At 53.0% G+C, this 16,082-nt stretch overlaps 1 protein-coding gene across 1 annotated transcript; it reads left to right on the forward strand.

Moving 5' to 3' along the window:
• Positions 1-709: 709 nt before the first annotated feature.
• BARX1 (BARX homeobox 1) lies at positions 710-3,766 on the forward strand. Its single transcript, XM_054216565.1, has 4 exons — positions 710-914; positions 2,684-2,972; positions 3,149-3,233; positions 3,602-3,766. The coding sequence occupies exons 1-4, from the start codon at positions 710-712 to the stop codon at positions 3,764-3,766; spliced, it is 744 nt and encodes a 247-aa protein (XP_054072540.1).
• Positions 3,767-16,082: the final 12,316 nt, after the last annotated feature.

Genomic DNA, 16,082 nt, shown 5'->3' on the forward strand with positions numbered 1-16,082 from the left:
AGGCATGGGGATGAGATGGGGTTGGGGACGGGGGTGGGAATGGGGACGGGGATGGGGCCGAGGATGGGTATGGGGACGGGGATGGGGATGGGGCCGGGGAAGGGGCCAGAGATGGGGCCGGAGCCGGGGCTAGGAATTGCGATGGGGCCAGGGATGGGGCCGCGCTCCGCAGGGGCCGCGGCTTGTTTGGGTGCCCGCTCTCCCGCGGCGAGCAGAAACGGCTAATTTGCTTTGTATGGCAGGGGATCAAATGCTCTGCTGTAACCTCTCGCTTCCAGGTACTCGCCCGCCCCGGCCCCTTCCTTCCTCCGCGGCCCCTCCCGCGCCCTCCCCCGCAGCGCTGACAGCCCCGCCGGGGCCGGTGGTATAATAGGCCGCTGCCCGCCGTCCCGGGGCGGAGAGACGCTCCCCGGTGCCGCGCCCCGGGTGCATGCGGCGGTAACGGCTCCGTCCCGCCGCGCTGCTCAGGCCGGTCCCGGGCCACTGGCGCTGGGGGGGCCGCGCCGGGCCCGGCCCGTAGGGGCAGGGGCAGGGTAGGGGGGCGGCGGGGCGATGGGCAGAGCCCCCCCGGGGCGCCCCGCTGCCCGGCTGCCAGCAGCGCCGGCCGGGGGGCTGCGCTAGGGCGGCCCGGCGGCCCCGGGGGTCGTCCGTCCGTCCGTCCGTCCGTCCGTCCGTCCCCCCCCCGCCCGCCCCCTCCGCCCCGGCGAGGATGCAGCACCCGCTGGAACTGGGGGCCGCGCACTATTTTCCGGCCGAAGCCTTCCCCGACCACCGCTCGCATCGCTACCGCAGCTTCATGATCGAGGAGATCCTCACCGACCCCCCGGACGCCAAGGGGGCCGCGCCGGCCGGGGAGCTGCTCAAGTTCGGGGTGCAAGCGCTGCTCTCCGCCCGCCCCTACCACAACCACCTCGGTACGTCCCGGGGCGGCGGGGGGGGGGGCGCAGGGGGAGCCCCCCGAGCCGAGGGGGTCCCGCGGCTGGGGGCGGGGGGGGGGGCGAGAGGGGCGGCGAGGCGGGGAGGCATTTCCCGCTGATCCATCCGAGCGCGTTTTAGAGATTTTGGAGGAAAACTTCATGATTTTTTTTACCTAAAAAGATAGCCGCCGGGCTTTGCCGGCCGTGCGCATCCCCTCGCCGTGCCGCCGGAGGCTCCCAGCCTGGAGCCTGACAAATATTTTGGGCCTAAAATGAAGAAAGCGGTTTTACGGCTCCGTCGCCGCTTGCACAAAACGGCCATTGAATTTCACGGGGAGACCGTTGTTGTTGATGGGGTTGGGGGTTTCTTTGTTTTTTTTTTTCTCCTCGTGGTTTTTTTTTGGATGAGGTGTGAATTGCTGGAACCTACGCAGCGGGGTATATATCTGTATGGCTGCGAGAGGCGGCACGGCGCTCTCCGGACACGGATTTAGCTGGAATCCCGACATATGTATATAATACATATATTATTTTTTTACATATATAAAAAATATATTTTTATATATACTTATTTAAAGAGGGAGCCAGCGTGCTCTATCCAGTCTGATATAGTATCTAAGACAAATGCAGTGTCTTTTTAAAAGAGATACTTTTTAAAAAATCCGCCAATATTTAATGTATTTTAAACGCCAGTGTTTCATGTGAGATTGCGAAAGCTTTCGCTTCCCAAGCCATCTTAGTCTGCGGAGACGTTGCTCTTTATCCGTAGAAGCGAGCGGAAGAGTAGGATCCCGATTTCTCGCTTTCTTTTTAAAAGAGAAAGAAGAAAGCGCCAAACCCCAGAGCAGGGGGGCAACGCATATCAGAGTACCTGGAGGACAGTATTGTTTTCAAGATGGGCAGAACTCTTTGAAATAGTGGGCCAGATAAAAGGCTGTATATAGCCCCCCGCGGCGCGGCTCCCGCCGGGTTCAGCGGGAGCAGGATCGGGCCCTGTAAGGGAGCCCGGGCGTTATTTGCTTCGACGCCACGATTTCTGGCCAGGCCGCGGCGGCGGAGCCGGCAGAGCCTCCCCTCCAAGCCCTTTTCGCCGGCGGGGAGGGGAGGGCAGGCAGGGCCGGAGCTCCTTTCCACCCTCCGGGCGCCCTGAATTTGGGACGGACGCTGTGTTCCCCGGGAGAGCCGAACCGAGCCGAGCCGGGGCGGGCGGCGGCCCCAGCCCGCCGGGGAGCGGAGCGGCCGCCGCCTGGGCCGAGAGCCCGGCGGCGTCTGCAGCAGCATCCTCGGGGATGGGCTCCGAAACTCTCCCTGTCCCCCGGCGCGTCTTCATCGGAAAATCGTGGGGATATAAAATCGTTCCCCGACCGAAAACGTCCCGAAAACTCCTCGGGAGGGAAACCCGGGGCTCGGCCGGCTGCAGCGGGCCCGGCGCTTGTTGTGTGGCACTGGCGGGGAAAGCTTTTCGGTTTATTTAAACTCCTTTCGCTGATAACCCGCCAAGTCATTCCGTAATTAAGCAATTGCCGGTTGAAGGGTAAAATGTGACCCTGTACCGCGGAGGCGGCAGAGCCGGGGTCTCCGCATCCCAAGGATTTCCGCATCCCGGGGGGGCTCCGCTTTTTTCTCGTCTCCGAGAAAGGAGGCGAAGGGCCCGGGGCTCCCTGCAGGGTCCGATCCCCGGGGGAACCGAGGCACCCTGCAGCCCCGGGGGTCCCCGGGGTCCGGTCCGGGGGTTGCCCGGCGCTGACGGCCCTTCTCTCCCGCAGCGGTGCTGAAGGCGGAGCCGGCCGCCGTGTTCAAGTTCCCGCTGGCTCCCTTGGGCTGCTCGGGGCTGGGCTCGGCGCTGCTGGCCGCCGGCTCGGGGCTGCAGGGCGGCTCCGCCTCGCCCCATCTCCCGCTGGAGCTGCACCTCCGCGGCAAGCTGGACCCCGGTCCCCCGGAGCCGGGCGGCAAAGCCAAGAAGGGGCGCCGGAGCCGCACCGTCTTCACCGAGCTGCAGCTCATGGGGCTGGAGAAACGCTTCGAGAAGCAGAAATACCTCTCCACGCCCGACAGGTAGGAGATGAAAGACCCTCCGGACCGCGGGCGGGACGGGATGGGATGGAACCGGACGGCATAGGATGGATTGGGATGGGATGGGAGCTTATTTTTCCCGCAAAAGGAGGAAAGCTGCCAGCCGAGACGAAAGCCGCCCGGCCTCACCGCCCTCTCTCTTTCTCTCTCGCCCGCAGAATAGACCTGGCCGAATCGCTGGGGCTCAGCCAGCTCCAGGTGAAAACCTGGTACCAGAACAGGCGTATGAAATGGAAGAAAATAGTAAGTATCTGAGGCCGCCCCTTCTGCGCGCCGCACCGCGCCGGGTCCGCGCCCCGCCGGGGTACGGAGCGCTGCACCGCGGGCTCGTCCTTCCGCGCGCCGGCCCTGGCCAAAAAAAAAAAAAAAAAATTAATAATAATTTAAAAAAATATATATGGTCCCGATCTTTAAGGCCAGCCGGACCCCGCGCCCCGGTCCGAGACCTCCCGGTTTTGCAGCTCGTTGCGCGGGTGCGGAGGGCGATCGGCGCAGGTCGGGAGGAGCCGCACCGGGGGACGGGGCAGAGGGGGGTTCCTCCCGCCGCGGGCTGATGGCAGCACGGTTTGACCGGGGTCTCCCCCCTCCTCTACCCCCTCCCCGCCTGGCAGGTGTTGCAGGGGGGCGGCCTGGAGTCCCCCACCAAGCCCAAGGGCCGCCCCAAGAAGAACTCCATCCCCAGCAGCGAGCAGCTCTCGGAGCAGGAGAGGGCCCGGGAGGCCGAGAAGCCGCCCGAGAGCCTGGGCTCGCCGGCCGAGGTCAGCCAGGAGGAGTGAGGGTGACCGCCCGGCCCCACCGCCGCCGGCCCCGGCCGCCCCCGCGGGGCGCTGCCCGCCCAGCCCGCCGCCGGCCCCGCACCTCTCCGCCCGCCGCGGCGGCAGGACGGGGGACAGCACGGTCAGTGGTCACGGTCGCCTTCGGTCTCCGCTGAATCGGGCGTCTTGGTTGGTCGCGTCCCCTTTTCCCCGTCGTGTCCCCCCACTCCCCCTCCCACCTCCCCTTCCCCCGCCCCGCCGTTCCTCTCCGCGCCCGCGGAGCGCTGCGCCACGGACGCCTGTGTTGTGCGACGGCCCGGAGGGGCCAGGAGGACACTGGATCCCACCTTTCACATCTACTCGCTGTCTAAAACCCTGTGGTGCCCCTAGTTATTCGAAAACTGCATTTTATGATCAGTTTTATTAATGCGAAGATATTTACTTTATTTCAATAAAGTATTTTATGAACTATTGCTCTGAGTAATGTAATGCTTTTTAAGAAACAATTTTTTTTAATTTTTTTTTTTTTTTTTTTTTTTTTTACGGAGGCAGGTTAGAGATTCCCCCACCCCCCAGGTTCTCAGGCAGATCTACCGAGACGGAGAGAAGCGCGGTGCTGCCCCGGCCGGTCCCGGGGCGGATTCTCCCGGGGCTTTCCCCGCGGCTCGGCCCGGGCCCGGGAGATGCAGGACCCGCAGGTTTTGCTCGGGCAAATTCGGATGCTTTCGCGTTTTAAAGATCCGTTAGTTGCTGTCAAATAAATTCATTAGATTCCGCTCTGAGCATCCTAAATGGTGCTTTTTTTAAACCGCGGTTGGGGCAGAGCGGGGCAGGAGGGCGAGTGGCCTGGGCAAACCATTGCCCAACCCGCCGCATCCCCGAGCCCGGTAACCCCATCGCCCGCCGGTTCGGGTCTCCGCCGCTCTCCCGGGGCTCTGATCGAGCTGCTGCGACGTAGCACGAAACCGTGGCGCTTTGCTCTTTTTTTTTTTCTTATTTTTTTTCTTTACTTATTTCTTGTTTGTTTGTTTGTTTTCCCCGAGTCCCTGCTGTGCTTTTTTTTTCCATCGAGATATCAAATTATAGAGCCTCTACCCAGACGTGCAATTACCGCCGTCCTGCCGAGAAACAGAAGCACCGCGGGAAGCGGCGAGGACGGGCCGGGGAGCGGGGCCGGCGGCAGCGCGGGCGCGGTGTTTGCGCGGTGGGGCGATAAGCGGCGGAGCGGCCCTGCGTTGAGCCCCTGCCGCGGGGGCGTTAATTAGGCGGGCCTCCCAATTAAAGGGGGTAGTTAGCAGCTGCGGGCTCGGGGGGGTTTGTCGGTGTCCTCTCCGCCGCCGGTCGCAGTCGCCGGGGAGCGGGTCCGTCTCTATCGCGACACAGCCCGCATCGGAGCCGGTTGTCGGTAACGCTCAGGGCACGACGGCAGGGTCAGGGGGGGACAGGAGCCGCGCCGGCAGCATTTATGGGCTTTATTTAAACATCGCCCCGAGCATCCCCGGCTCCGAGGGGAACCGGCGCTCCAGCCCCCCCGTCTCTGACACCGGTGCTCCCGGTTTTCCTGCTTTCGCCCCGCTCCGGGGGCGGGGGGGGGGGGGTCCGCCGGGGCGAGGGAGGAGGTGTGCGGAGGCCGGGGGGTCCCGGCCCGGCTCCGGGGATGCCTGGGGGTGGCTTCTTCCATCCCGGCTCAAAATCAGCTCCCGGGATGAGCGGCGGAGCGTTTGTCAGCACAGAATACGGCCGTTGCTGAGTAAATAGGAAGCGTGCTCATACTCTCACGCTGAAACGGCTTACCTATTTAAACAAACAATTGGTTCGAAATGTTTTATTTAACCTGGGAACAGGGATTAGCGCTGGGAAGGGGCGGGCGGCGGGGTCCCCGGCGCGGGCAGGGCCCGGGGGTCTGACTCTGTCACCTCTTTATTTCAGCTTCTGGCCGCCGTTTCTGTTGAGGTTGCGGGGTAACGACCTCAGCGCACGTGAAAACGGCAGCCGGTTTTAATTCAAAGGCAGATTCACCGGCGCATTAACCTAAATTAGCGGCATGACAAGCCGTGTCCATCGCCACCGTTAAACGGAGATTCGGAAAGCGCGGGGCTTCGGTTATTACTATCGCGCTTAGGATAGAAGGGTAATATTTTCGCATCTGAGCAAGTGGCGGACAAGTGATTATTTTTCGCAGACCATAAAGGCATTAAATAAGTTATTTTATTGTATTTTCTCCTGGACAGCGAAGGAGAAGAGCAAGGAGGGGGGTGGGGTGGGTTAGGCGGAGCGGGTTTTCTTCCTGCGCCGGGGCCGAAGGTTCCCCGCACCTCTCGCCGAACCCCGCGGGCGCGCAGGGCAGCGCAGGCTGCGCCCCCGCGGCTCTCCAGGGGTTGTGTGTGTGTGTGTCTCTGTGTGTATCGGCCGCGCTTCCCCGCAGCATCCGGAGGGAATTTATTTTTCCTCCGCCGTTTGACGGCGGGGAGAGCTCGGAGGGGCGTGCGGGGGGGAGCCTTCCCTCCCCCCGCAACCTCCTGCCCGCGGCCGCCCGCGGGGATCCCCGCGGCCGGGGCTCTCCAGCCCGGTTCCTGCCATCCCGCCCGGAGATGCGGGTGGGAGAGGACCGTTCCAGCCCCAAGCCGGCTCCCGGGGCACCGGGCTCCCCCCGCCGCAGCGGGAGGCGGTGTGTTTGGAAGCAAAGGGCAGGGAGGGGGGACACGCTTGGATGTGGCAACACGGCGTCAACGAAAATGCCGCACCTCCAGCAGCCGGCTGGGACCCCCGCGTTGCTGGGCTCCACGCGTGGAACCGCTCGCGCCTAGAAACGTTTGTTTTTTTGGGTTTTTTTTGTTTTTTTTTTTTTTGGTAGGAAGGAGATTCGTGACAAACTTTAGCTTTGGAGGGAGCTATTTGCAGCAGGGAGGGCGCGTGCGGAGCGGAGGAGCCCTTACCGTGCCATCGCGGGTGCCGATGAACCCCAAAGTCCTCTCCGTCACGTGAGAAATCTCTTAGAAGCCACTGACAATATACCTGAGGAGTGTTTGGTCGTTTGGATTTTTTTTTTTTTTAATTTGGAAATACTTTTTTTTTTTTTTTAGTGTAAGCTATTTTCTCTTTTAATGAGTTTCTATATTATTTTCTGTTGAAGCTTAATCTCCCGGTGTTTAATCTCCCTGCTGGGCTTAGGCCGGCGTGGCGTTGCACCTCAGCGACAGCAGCTCAGAGCTGGGAGTGGAGGGGTTCTTCTGCTTGAAAAGCAAAGGCAAGTGCCAGCAGCGATGAGCGACAGCGTTTTGGTAATACCCAAGTGCGGTTAGAAATAGAGCTTTGACCTCACCTCAACCAGCATCGCCCACCTTCGCTGTCTGGGGAGCCACCATGAGGAAATCGTAACAGGCCTCACCACCACCTGCGTTTGGTGCCGGTGGATAATTTTTGTTAGCGCAGCGTAATTGTTTCATTCTTAAATTACTTTTTACAGCTGTAACGAAGCGGTATGGGTGTTGTTAGGCCACAATGGGCGATACCTGCCTTCACGCTTCAGCGGTAGAGCCGCGGCAGCCCAGCCCCCCAGAGGTGTTGGAGAGGAGCCCTGGGGAAGACCTGGGTGGCTTTGTTCAGTGCTGTGATTTCTCCTCGGAGCCCTGTTCTGCCCGCGGGGATGGTCTGTCTCTGCAGCACCCCAAAGCGCGGCTGCCAGAAAAGCTGCCCCGGGCCCCCGGGGTCGTTTGCCCGTGCTGTATAATTCTGGGGCCAGTAAAGTGTACTTGTAGCTAATACACCTGATGTTTATTCTCTTTTCGGTATATAAATAAGCTGTATTGGCAGAGCACATTTATTCTGGCAGAAATGCGTCTGTGCGAGGGAACTCTACCATTTTAATTACACCAGTATAGGTAAAACAGTGTATGTTTTCTCTGTAAACAAAGTAGAAGGGCGTAGATTGAAGGCTGGAAAAGTAGCACCGAAAGTAGATTCTTCCCATGTTCGAATGCTAATCGGGTCGCAGTTAATCGGCAAACGTTATGACGGTTTTCTTAACAAAAATCCATTTAGGTGAGTTTCCAGTTCAAACATCCCAAATTCCCTTTACATGAACCATCGCGGGGAAACCTGAGAAAGGTTCTGCTTTTTCATCAACGTCAATTTAAAAATAGCTCCATGGAGCCAGGAGGATTTTAAGATTAATGACATGGAGTTTGTACCGAGGTAAAAGTGTAGGAGTGCTTGCTCCGTCAGGAGCGGACCGGACACTGTGCCGGCGTTGTGAGGGGGTGCCCCGCTGCCGGCGTGGGGCGGGGGGGAGAGCAGCGGCCTTGCGGGGCAAATGGAGATCTGCTGTGCCCTTCTGAAAGCAAAAATTGCTCCTACAGCAACGCCTCGTGAGCACTCCCCACCCAAAAAAACCAACCCCAAAGCACAGTCTTGGTGCTGCCCTTTCCACGCCGGGGGTTTTGAGGGGGGAGCTGCAGGGAGGATGGAGAGGGATGTGGGGTGGATGCGGGAGTATGGAGGGACGCGGAGGGTTGTGATGGGAGGGTGGAGGGGGGATGTGGGGAGCACGGAGGGATGGGGGAGGGTGGAGGAGTGGGGATGCAGGGGGTTGCGAGGCTACATGAGGGGGATGCAAGAGGATGCGGGGGGATGCTGGATAGATGGCAGGGAATATGAAGGGATGTGGAAGGTTTTTGGGGGGGATGCAGGAATGATGGTGGGGAAGCTGAAGGGTACGCGGGGAGGATGGAGGTGTTGGGGGTGGGATGTGGGGGTTTTGAGGGGCTGTGGGGAGGATGGAGGGGGATGTGGGAGGATGCAAGGGTGTGTGGAGGGGGAGGCGGAGTGCCTGGGGGGAACATGGAGGGATGTGGGGAGGTCGCAAGGGTGTGTGTGTGGGGGGGATGAGGGGTGGATTTGGGGGGAATATCAAGGGATGAGGAGGATTGTGAGGGGGGGGATATGGGGGTGATGGGTGGGGAGGCCAGAGGGGCATGCAGGAAAGAGAGAGAAGCGGGGGTGGGATGTGGGGGTTTTGAGGGGACGCGGGGAGGACGGAGGGGGACGTGGGAGGATGCAAGGCTGTGCGCAGGGGGATGCAGAGTGCCTGGGGGGAATAGAGAGGGATGGGGGGAGGACGGGGGAGTGGGGATGCAGCAGGGGGTGTGCAGGGATGCGGGGAGGATGGGAGACTGGGGGGGTGGGATGGAGGTGGGATGCGTAGGTGGCTGCAGCCTGCACCCCTCGCATACTGATAGATACACCACCTAGTACTACGCCTGTGCTGAGCTGAAGCTGGGGTGGGTCGGACCTCCTTGGAGGTGGGGAGAAAAAACTTAACATCTATCTGGCACTTCTTATCACCGTTTTGGATAAAAATATAAGGAAGGGATCCATGTGGCCTATTGAGCTCAGTCAAATTCTTTGAAAACCATTAACCAGCACGTGAAGTACTGTTATTAGACGTTTGTCTTAACCCAACATTTGGTTGTTTCAGCCGACTTGTAACGGTAGATAAAAATCTAAATGCTGAATTCCATGAGATTTGGCCGAGTAGCATGTAAATGAAGTTCAGGGCAAGTTCGCATGAAAGACGCTAGCACGGCTGCTGATACTATCATCTCTGCTCGGCTAAACTTTTCCATGAAATCTTTAGGGAATTTGCCAGAATCAAGGCTCCTGGATAGGGGTGGTCACCTTCGATGAAGTTGACGATGACCATCGCGTTGGCAGGCTGCGGTTTTTGTAGCGTACTTTAAAAATACATGCTCTTATCCGTGCAGCTCTGCGTTGATGGAAAAAGTCACAGTCTTGGATGGGTTCATCAGTTTAGAGAGTCCATTAAAACATGATTATGTACAAAATGGGTTCTTCCTCTGTGAGATCCTCTAATCCATTGTTTATATTGCACCTATATTAACAAACCGCAAAATAAGCTCGTAGCGTTTCTAAAGCATATTTTTTTAGGCTGGGAATGTGGAAACTTTCCGAAATTGAATTGGCGTACGAGGCAAATGAACAGAAGAAGATTGATTTGTTGTCTAAAGTTTGAGTATTAGCTGGAATGAGAAGATTTCTTTTTTTTTTTCCAACCCAATTTCCTCCCCCCCCAGATAATCAATTTAAGGAGTACATTCACTCCCTGAGTAGATATTGGAGTTAGTGGATTATATTTAAATGGAGGGTTCTATTCAAGGAGGAAACCCTTGAGATTGCCTGCGGAGTTCGGGTACAGATATGTGTAAAGCGTGATGTCCTTTTCCATTCTTACTCAAGTCACTCAGGCACGACCCGCAGTGAAAAATTATGCAAAACCCATTAATTTATGACAACCGTTTCCAGCCTGATATTTCGTAACCGCCAGCTGAAAACTCGCTTGTGCAGGATCCCTAGGTTTCAGCGACATTCCACGAGGATAAAGAAACTAAAGGGCAAACAAGAGCCCAGAAGAGACTAGGCAGACGTGCAGTATTTCTTCACGCACTGAAAACTGCATGTCTTAGGAACTGTGATGTCTTTCTGAAGAAACAGCATTACAATAATGAGGAGAAAAGACCCTCAAATGCTATTTTGGGCAATCTTATCCGAATCGCAGCACAACGCTCCTCCAGTTCCCAAAGTTGCACTTTGTGTAGTATGAATATCGTGGGGGGGAAGCATTCTGGGCGTAAAGCTACGTACGGCAGGAGATCTTGGCAAAACGCGAGGCTGACTTTGGCTGGCAAGGAAGGTACTCCCAAAATATGGTGTTTTTTTTGTTTTCACCACGGTAAGGTCTGAGCGAGAAGCTGGCTGTTCAGCTTGAGCCAACGGGCTTTTTCCTTCTCTACTGCTTGATTGACTACAAGGTCTTAAAGGGATTCCACCCAACTAGACACACTCTCCGAGGTATTTACTGAAGATTAAACACAAGTATTTAAGAATCTAACGTAAACCCCAAAATAATTTTAATTGATGTTCTCTCTTATTTATATCAGTTGCTGAAACATGGAAGTGAGTAACATCTTGTCTAAATTAAAACAGCTTTTAAGAGACTTTTGGGAAAAAAAAAAAGACTAATTTGTGTGTCTTGCCCTCTTCTCCTTTTTGTAAAAGTGAGAGTTGGGTTGCCGAATATTAGCATTTCTTAAACAGAAATTCTTATAGGGACCGTTCAGTCAGTGCAAAAAGTGGGGTTTTTGTGCCGGTCCTTGCAGATGTTCAGAGTCTCCTCTCGTTCTAGCCCTTTGAGGGCCATTACTGCAGTAGGTAAGGTTTAAAGGGCGCTGTAAGGTTCTTTTGAATTCTGTGGTGCGCCATGAAATTTCCACGTTAATGAGTGCGGAAGTACTTCATATTCTGATTTTGTACTGTTAATCGTAGAAGTCACAGAGCGCTGCTTGTTTCCTGGTCCGATGGCATTTCTCACGGGGTAAGTGTCCGTGTACGGACCATGCATGCGATAACCCAACGTACCATGTTAAGCCCGGCGGTTATTTGAAATTAAAATTCATTATTCACTAGTATTTGTACTAGTAAAGTACAAGTGCTCAAATATTTGCAGAAAGCAAACGTGAAGCAGCTGTAAATATGGCTGAATTTGCTTCTGAATTTTAATGAATATTTGCAGATTGTTGGCTAAGCTGTAATGTATGTGGGGGGGGGGGGACAGAAGGCTTGTAAATGCCAGCGCTTTACACTTACCGGTGTGTAAATTGCAGCTAAGCCGACTGGATTTAACTTTTATATCCTTAGTTTTAAGGGAAAAATACAGACTCGTTTGAAAAAAAAAAAACCAAAAAAAAACCAAAAACCAAACCAAAACAAAAAAACCCCCAAAACAAAACCCTTCAAAAAAAATACACGGAACATCAGAAGCTTTAGATAAACGCATAAATTAGTGGTCTGTAGCCTTCGCTGGCTTGTGGGTAGAAAGTAAGTAGCGCATAGTTTAACTCCTCGATTTCCAGCAAGCACGAGCAATATCCCCCGGTTGAAGGAGAAGCGTGTGGCCCGGGATCCAGCGCTCGGGATGAGCTCAGCGAGTCAAGGTCTCTCCCCACCCTTCCAAAGAACTCATTCTCCGGGTGGAGGTTAAGGAACTTGTAGCAGTTTCCGCAAAGCATCATTTTAGCCAAATTTGGTATTTTCAGTGGGAAGTCAGGCTCCGTGTGAGCAGGACTCTTTGGGCTACATCGGGATGTAGGTTGTTAAGGCTTGGAAAGCTCAACAGGACACGTGCTGTTGGGCGATGTGCTCTGGGGACAGTGCCTGCCATCGGTCAGCCACCTTTCAGCTGCCTCGACACAGATAATTTCTGGTTATTTTTGCTGCCCTCTTACCCCTAATGGAACAGGAAATATTGGGGTGGCAAAACTTCCACAGGTTTCTAGGAGGGTCTCGTGCCGGTATTCCTCCGGCTTAAAATTCAACAAGAGAGTGGCTGCTGTAATTCCTGCTCTGGATTCCCAGAATTGCCTCGTGCTTTCACCGTGTTTACAGCGCAAAGACAACCCGAGGGGTGGCGGACCCACCGAGTGGCCCTTGTACGAGTGACCTTGCGGGCTTCCACCGAGCTTTTGGGTGTCCAGAAATGCTGGACGTATGGCCAAAGAAGCTGTAGATGACGTGTAAGGGTGACGGCCTGCCGCCAAAAGCTGTAGCATTGGCAAGTGTGTTTGTGGCCTTCGTGCGGTCAGAAAGCCATACCGACTGTCTCCTCCACAGGCTCGCAGATTCCTCTTCTCAAAACGAGTGATGTTTTCTGTTTTCCAGGCCTCTAAACACATAAAAGGCATTTGCTTGTTCCCTTGCTTTGCGCGATTATGCAAGTGGAGCTTTATATATACCTAATTTTGAAATGATTGTGCTTTCGTTCTACGCATGGATCTTTATTCTTCCAGCAGAGCCCTTTTCCCTATTTGGTAAGATATATTTTTTTTTAGGTTTTGAAATGATGGTTAATTATTACCGCAGAAGAGGATGCTTTTCAGAATGAAAAGCAGATTGTCATGAAGGTAAGGAAGAAATCTTTGTGGTTTGCTGTGGGCATCGGGTAACCTCCAGTCTATAAAACCGTGTAACCCAATTGTGTTGCGCTCAACAGGGATGCGCATGGAAATGCTGCTCAGAAACATCTACCGGGGGGAAAAAACCCAACCTCTGTATTGCCTTGAACTCTTGTTACTAAAGCAGTCCTAGCATATTTTGGGGGTATATTTAAACTACGTTAGTACTTAGGAGTTCCAGTCATAGACCAGCATCCGCGTTTTTGGATGCTGCGTGTCATATGGGTACCGTCACCCCATTGTGTTATTTTCCTTGTGTTTCAAGCTTTATTTTTTATGAAACAATTTATAAAAGTAACTGGCATCCTAAGAGAACGTTTTGAAACCATATCGTGATGCGATCTATTGGTTGGATATAGAAAAAAAATAGTGAGGAAGAAGTATTTCTTTGTAACTAAAGTATTTGGTTCTGTACAGTCCCTCACAGTGTCTTCTCTTAGATGAGACAAATTCCAGAGGAGATGTTATCCCTATATGAATTTGGAATAGTTATGTTTGGGTTGGATAAGAAAATACTACCTTTATAACCAGAGAGCCCATAATTGGCGGTACCCAAAACTGGGTCAAAGACTGTGGCACATATTTGTGTTTTCTGCCCTATTAAAATGAAAAACCCCACTGTGTTTTCTTAGGCTTGCATATATGCACTCTACAAGAATTCTCTTCTTTGACCGTACGTTTACATATCTCACATTTTCCAGGTGCGTTTTCCCTGATGATATTTTTATTAGTGTATTCATGGTAAATGTGTCCTTGAGTGTCCCACAAATACTGTCCAATATACGTTCTGTTACTGCAGTCAATGCGGATGAAAGTTTCGAGGCGAAGTGTAATTTCCAGGGTCGAAGATTTTATAAATAGAGTTGCTGTACCTGGGAGATGCAACTTCTCTTCCCCGGATCCTAACATTCACTGATTTCTTACAGAAAAAAGAGGGTCAGAAATAACGATTGGCCTAGAATGGCATGAACACAGGTTTTGTCCTGTTCGTTCCTAATCAGAAGTGTTTGCCACGACACTGCCCAAGTCCTAGATCTGGGTCTGTCAGAATCCTCTTTGTTTTACTCAGATCCCCCTAATTTCTGTGGTGCTACACCCTTAAAAGTTGACGTGTGATGCAGAAGAACTTTAACGATTAGAAGATGAGTAACAAGATAACTCCAGGGAATCTGCACTCTGGGTTATGCTCTCCCTCCTTCGCTCCAGTCCTTAACGATGTCAGCGTGCACCGAAGCAACCAAGTTTTGGTGCCCCCACCCTCACCACGTCTCTGTCAAGAACAACATTTACCCACAGAGAAGGGTGGCAGTGAGAAAGCCGGATTTCCGAAGCCTATGAGGATTGCAGTTCGCTTTACCCGTGCCCTGCGTGTGCCAGCGGTTGGCAGTACGCAGAGAGAAAGGTATCAAAAGAGGTAAGCACATAGCAAAGCTCCTCTGACTTGCAGTTGCACTTTACAGCCATTTGTTGCTCGAGGATTTCCGGAGGAGAAAGTGGATATATTTATTAGCCTCTAGTAGGTGTTTCTTAAGTGTATTTGTCATCTTCAGCCAAGTAGGCTTTGGTATATGCCAGATTGTCTGGCGACAAGTTCTGTTATCTGTGCGATACGTGAAGGACTACTTCCCGTTGTTTGCTTTTTTAACTTGGCACCCGATAATTTCACTTGATATACTTTGGTGGTGTGTTTTCGCCAAGATAACGGGCTCTCTTCTCTTTCCCCCGGCAAACTCGCTGCTTTAGGCACCTCTGTCACCGTTTCCCTCCGCCTTTTTCAGCCTTCCCTGAACCTCAGTCGTACCCATTGGGCTGCGCTGGGGTTCATCGCGCTCTGTTCTAAGATGCGGTGCGTTTAATTTCTAACCAAAGAGCGTCAGTGACTACGTAGGCATGTGCAGTACTACTTCAAGCATCAACTGTGAGCATGGACTATCCCGGCTTGCGTTCCTCCGTATATTTTAGCAAGAGCCTTTTTAGGGTTATGGCTGTAAATCCATGTCCGTCTGTGGTATCTTAAATCCCCCGTATCAGGGTCTGCGGAGCGAAACCCAGTCCTTGCGCTAGAATAATCCCTGCTCATGTAATCAGGTTGCCCTCTAATGGTTAGCTTTGATTCAGAGAGTGCTCAGGCTTGCTGATGACCGGAGGATTTTTTCCTTTAATTCCTGCGGAAGAGGCCTAAATGCTTTACTCTGCAAGACTATGGTTCGCGTGCTGGCTGGGCGGTGGAGCTCTGCTTCACGGAGGAAAGGGTGGAAGCCTCTTCAGAGGTTATGGTTCTAACCCTGTTCCTTTATAAAGCTGTTTCTGACTTCTTTTAATTAAACTGTACATTTTAAGAGTTGGAATTCATTGACGGTCAAGGTTAGTTATTAAAAATTCGTGTTGGCTCTTCAAGAAATTGCACTGAAAACAGTTGGAATGAGAACTTTTTCCTAGTTATCTAATGTTTCTTTCTGCCCCTGTAGGTTCCCAATGAATTCAGAGACGTTCTCCAAAGACAAATGGCACAAAAAACGCCCACCAAAACCAGCCAAAAGGAAGAAAAGATGGGGGAAAAGCTTCTTGCATAGGCAAACATGAAAACGCTCCCTCCAAATGCTGGAAAAATGTTTTTATTTTAAACCTAGGAAATATGATTGATTAAAAGACGGGTGAGAAAGGTGGAGATTTTAGGGAAGTAGAATGTTTTTCTTGTTGACTGCTTAGGCTGGCACTGTTTTGAGTGTCTGGCGTCTGGCAGCATCCCGTGTTCTCCGCAAATACATTCTGATTGCATCAGGTAATATGTTCAGGTTGATTTTTTTTTCAGAAGATGTAGCTGAGGATCAGTTCCCGTTGACACTGATACTTTATATAATACGATGATTTGTTTAGAGACACTTCTTGCTGCCTTGCAGCAGGAATACGGGCAATACAGTTGAATGTTTGAAAATAACTAGAAAGAAACCTACCTAAAAGAAAATCAGGAAGAAATCCCAAAATAATAATAGCAAAACCTCAACCAAATTTTTAAGCTTACAGAATGAAGGTGTAGTCTCCTGTCACATGTGTTTATGAAACCCAAGTTGTTTTTTTTTTTTTTAATAATAAAAACAACCCTTGAAGGCTTATGACATAGAATTTTTTATCAGGTAGTTTACGAGCATCCTTGAAGTTAATTCCAGTTCTGTCATGGGGTTTAATGAGATTAGAGATTTAATTGAAGATTAAAGTAAAATTAAAGATTTTACTACCAGATCTCAATGCAAAAATCTTAGCCCTTCTCCAAAATAAATGTAGTTTCTTTTCAAAGTAGGAAGACAAACAAA

This window comes from Rissa tridactyla, chromosome 10 (assembly GCF_028500815.1).
Source record: "Rissa tridactyla isolate bRisTri1 chromosome 10, bRisTri1.patW.cur.20221130, whole genome shotgun sequence".
NCBI lineage: Eukaryota > Metazoa > Chordata > Aves > Charadriiformes > Laridae > Rissa > Rissa tridactyla.

Coding starts and splice junctions, on each gene's coding strand:
- BARX1 (XM_054216565.1), top strand. CDS start 710: ATGCAGCACCCGCTGGAACTGGGGGCCGCGCACTATTTTCCGGCCGAA. Junction 915..2,683: donor CCCCTACCACAACCACCTCG/GTACGTCCCGGG, acceptor TCTCTCCCGCAG/CGGTGCTGAAGGCGGAGCCG. Junction 2,973..3,148: donor TACCTCTCCACGCCCGACAG/GTAGGAGATGAA, acceptor TCTCGCCCGCAG/AATAGACCTGGCCGAATCGC.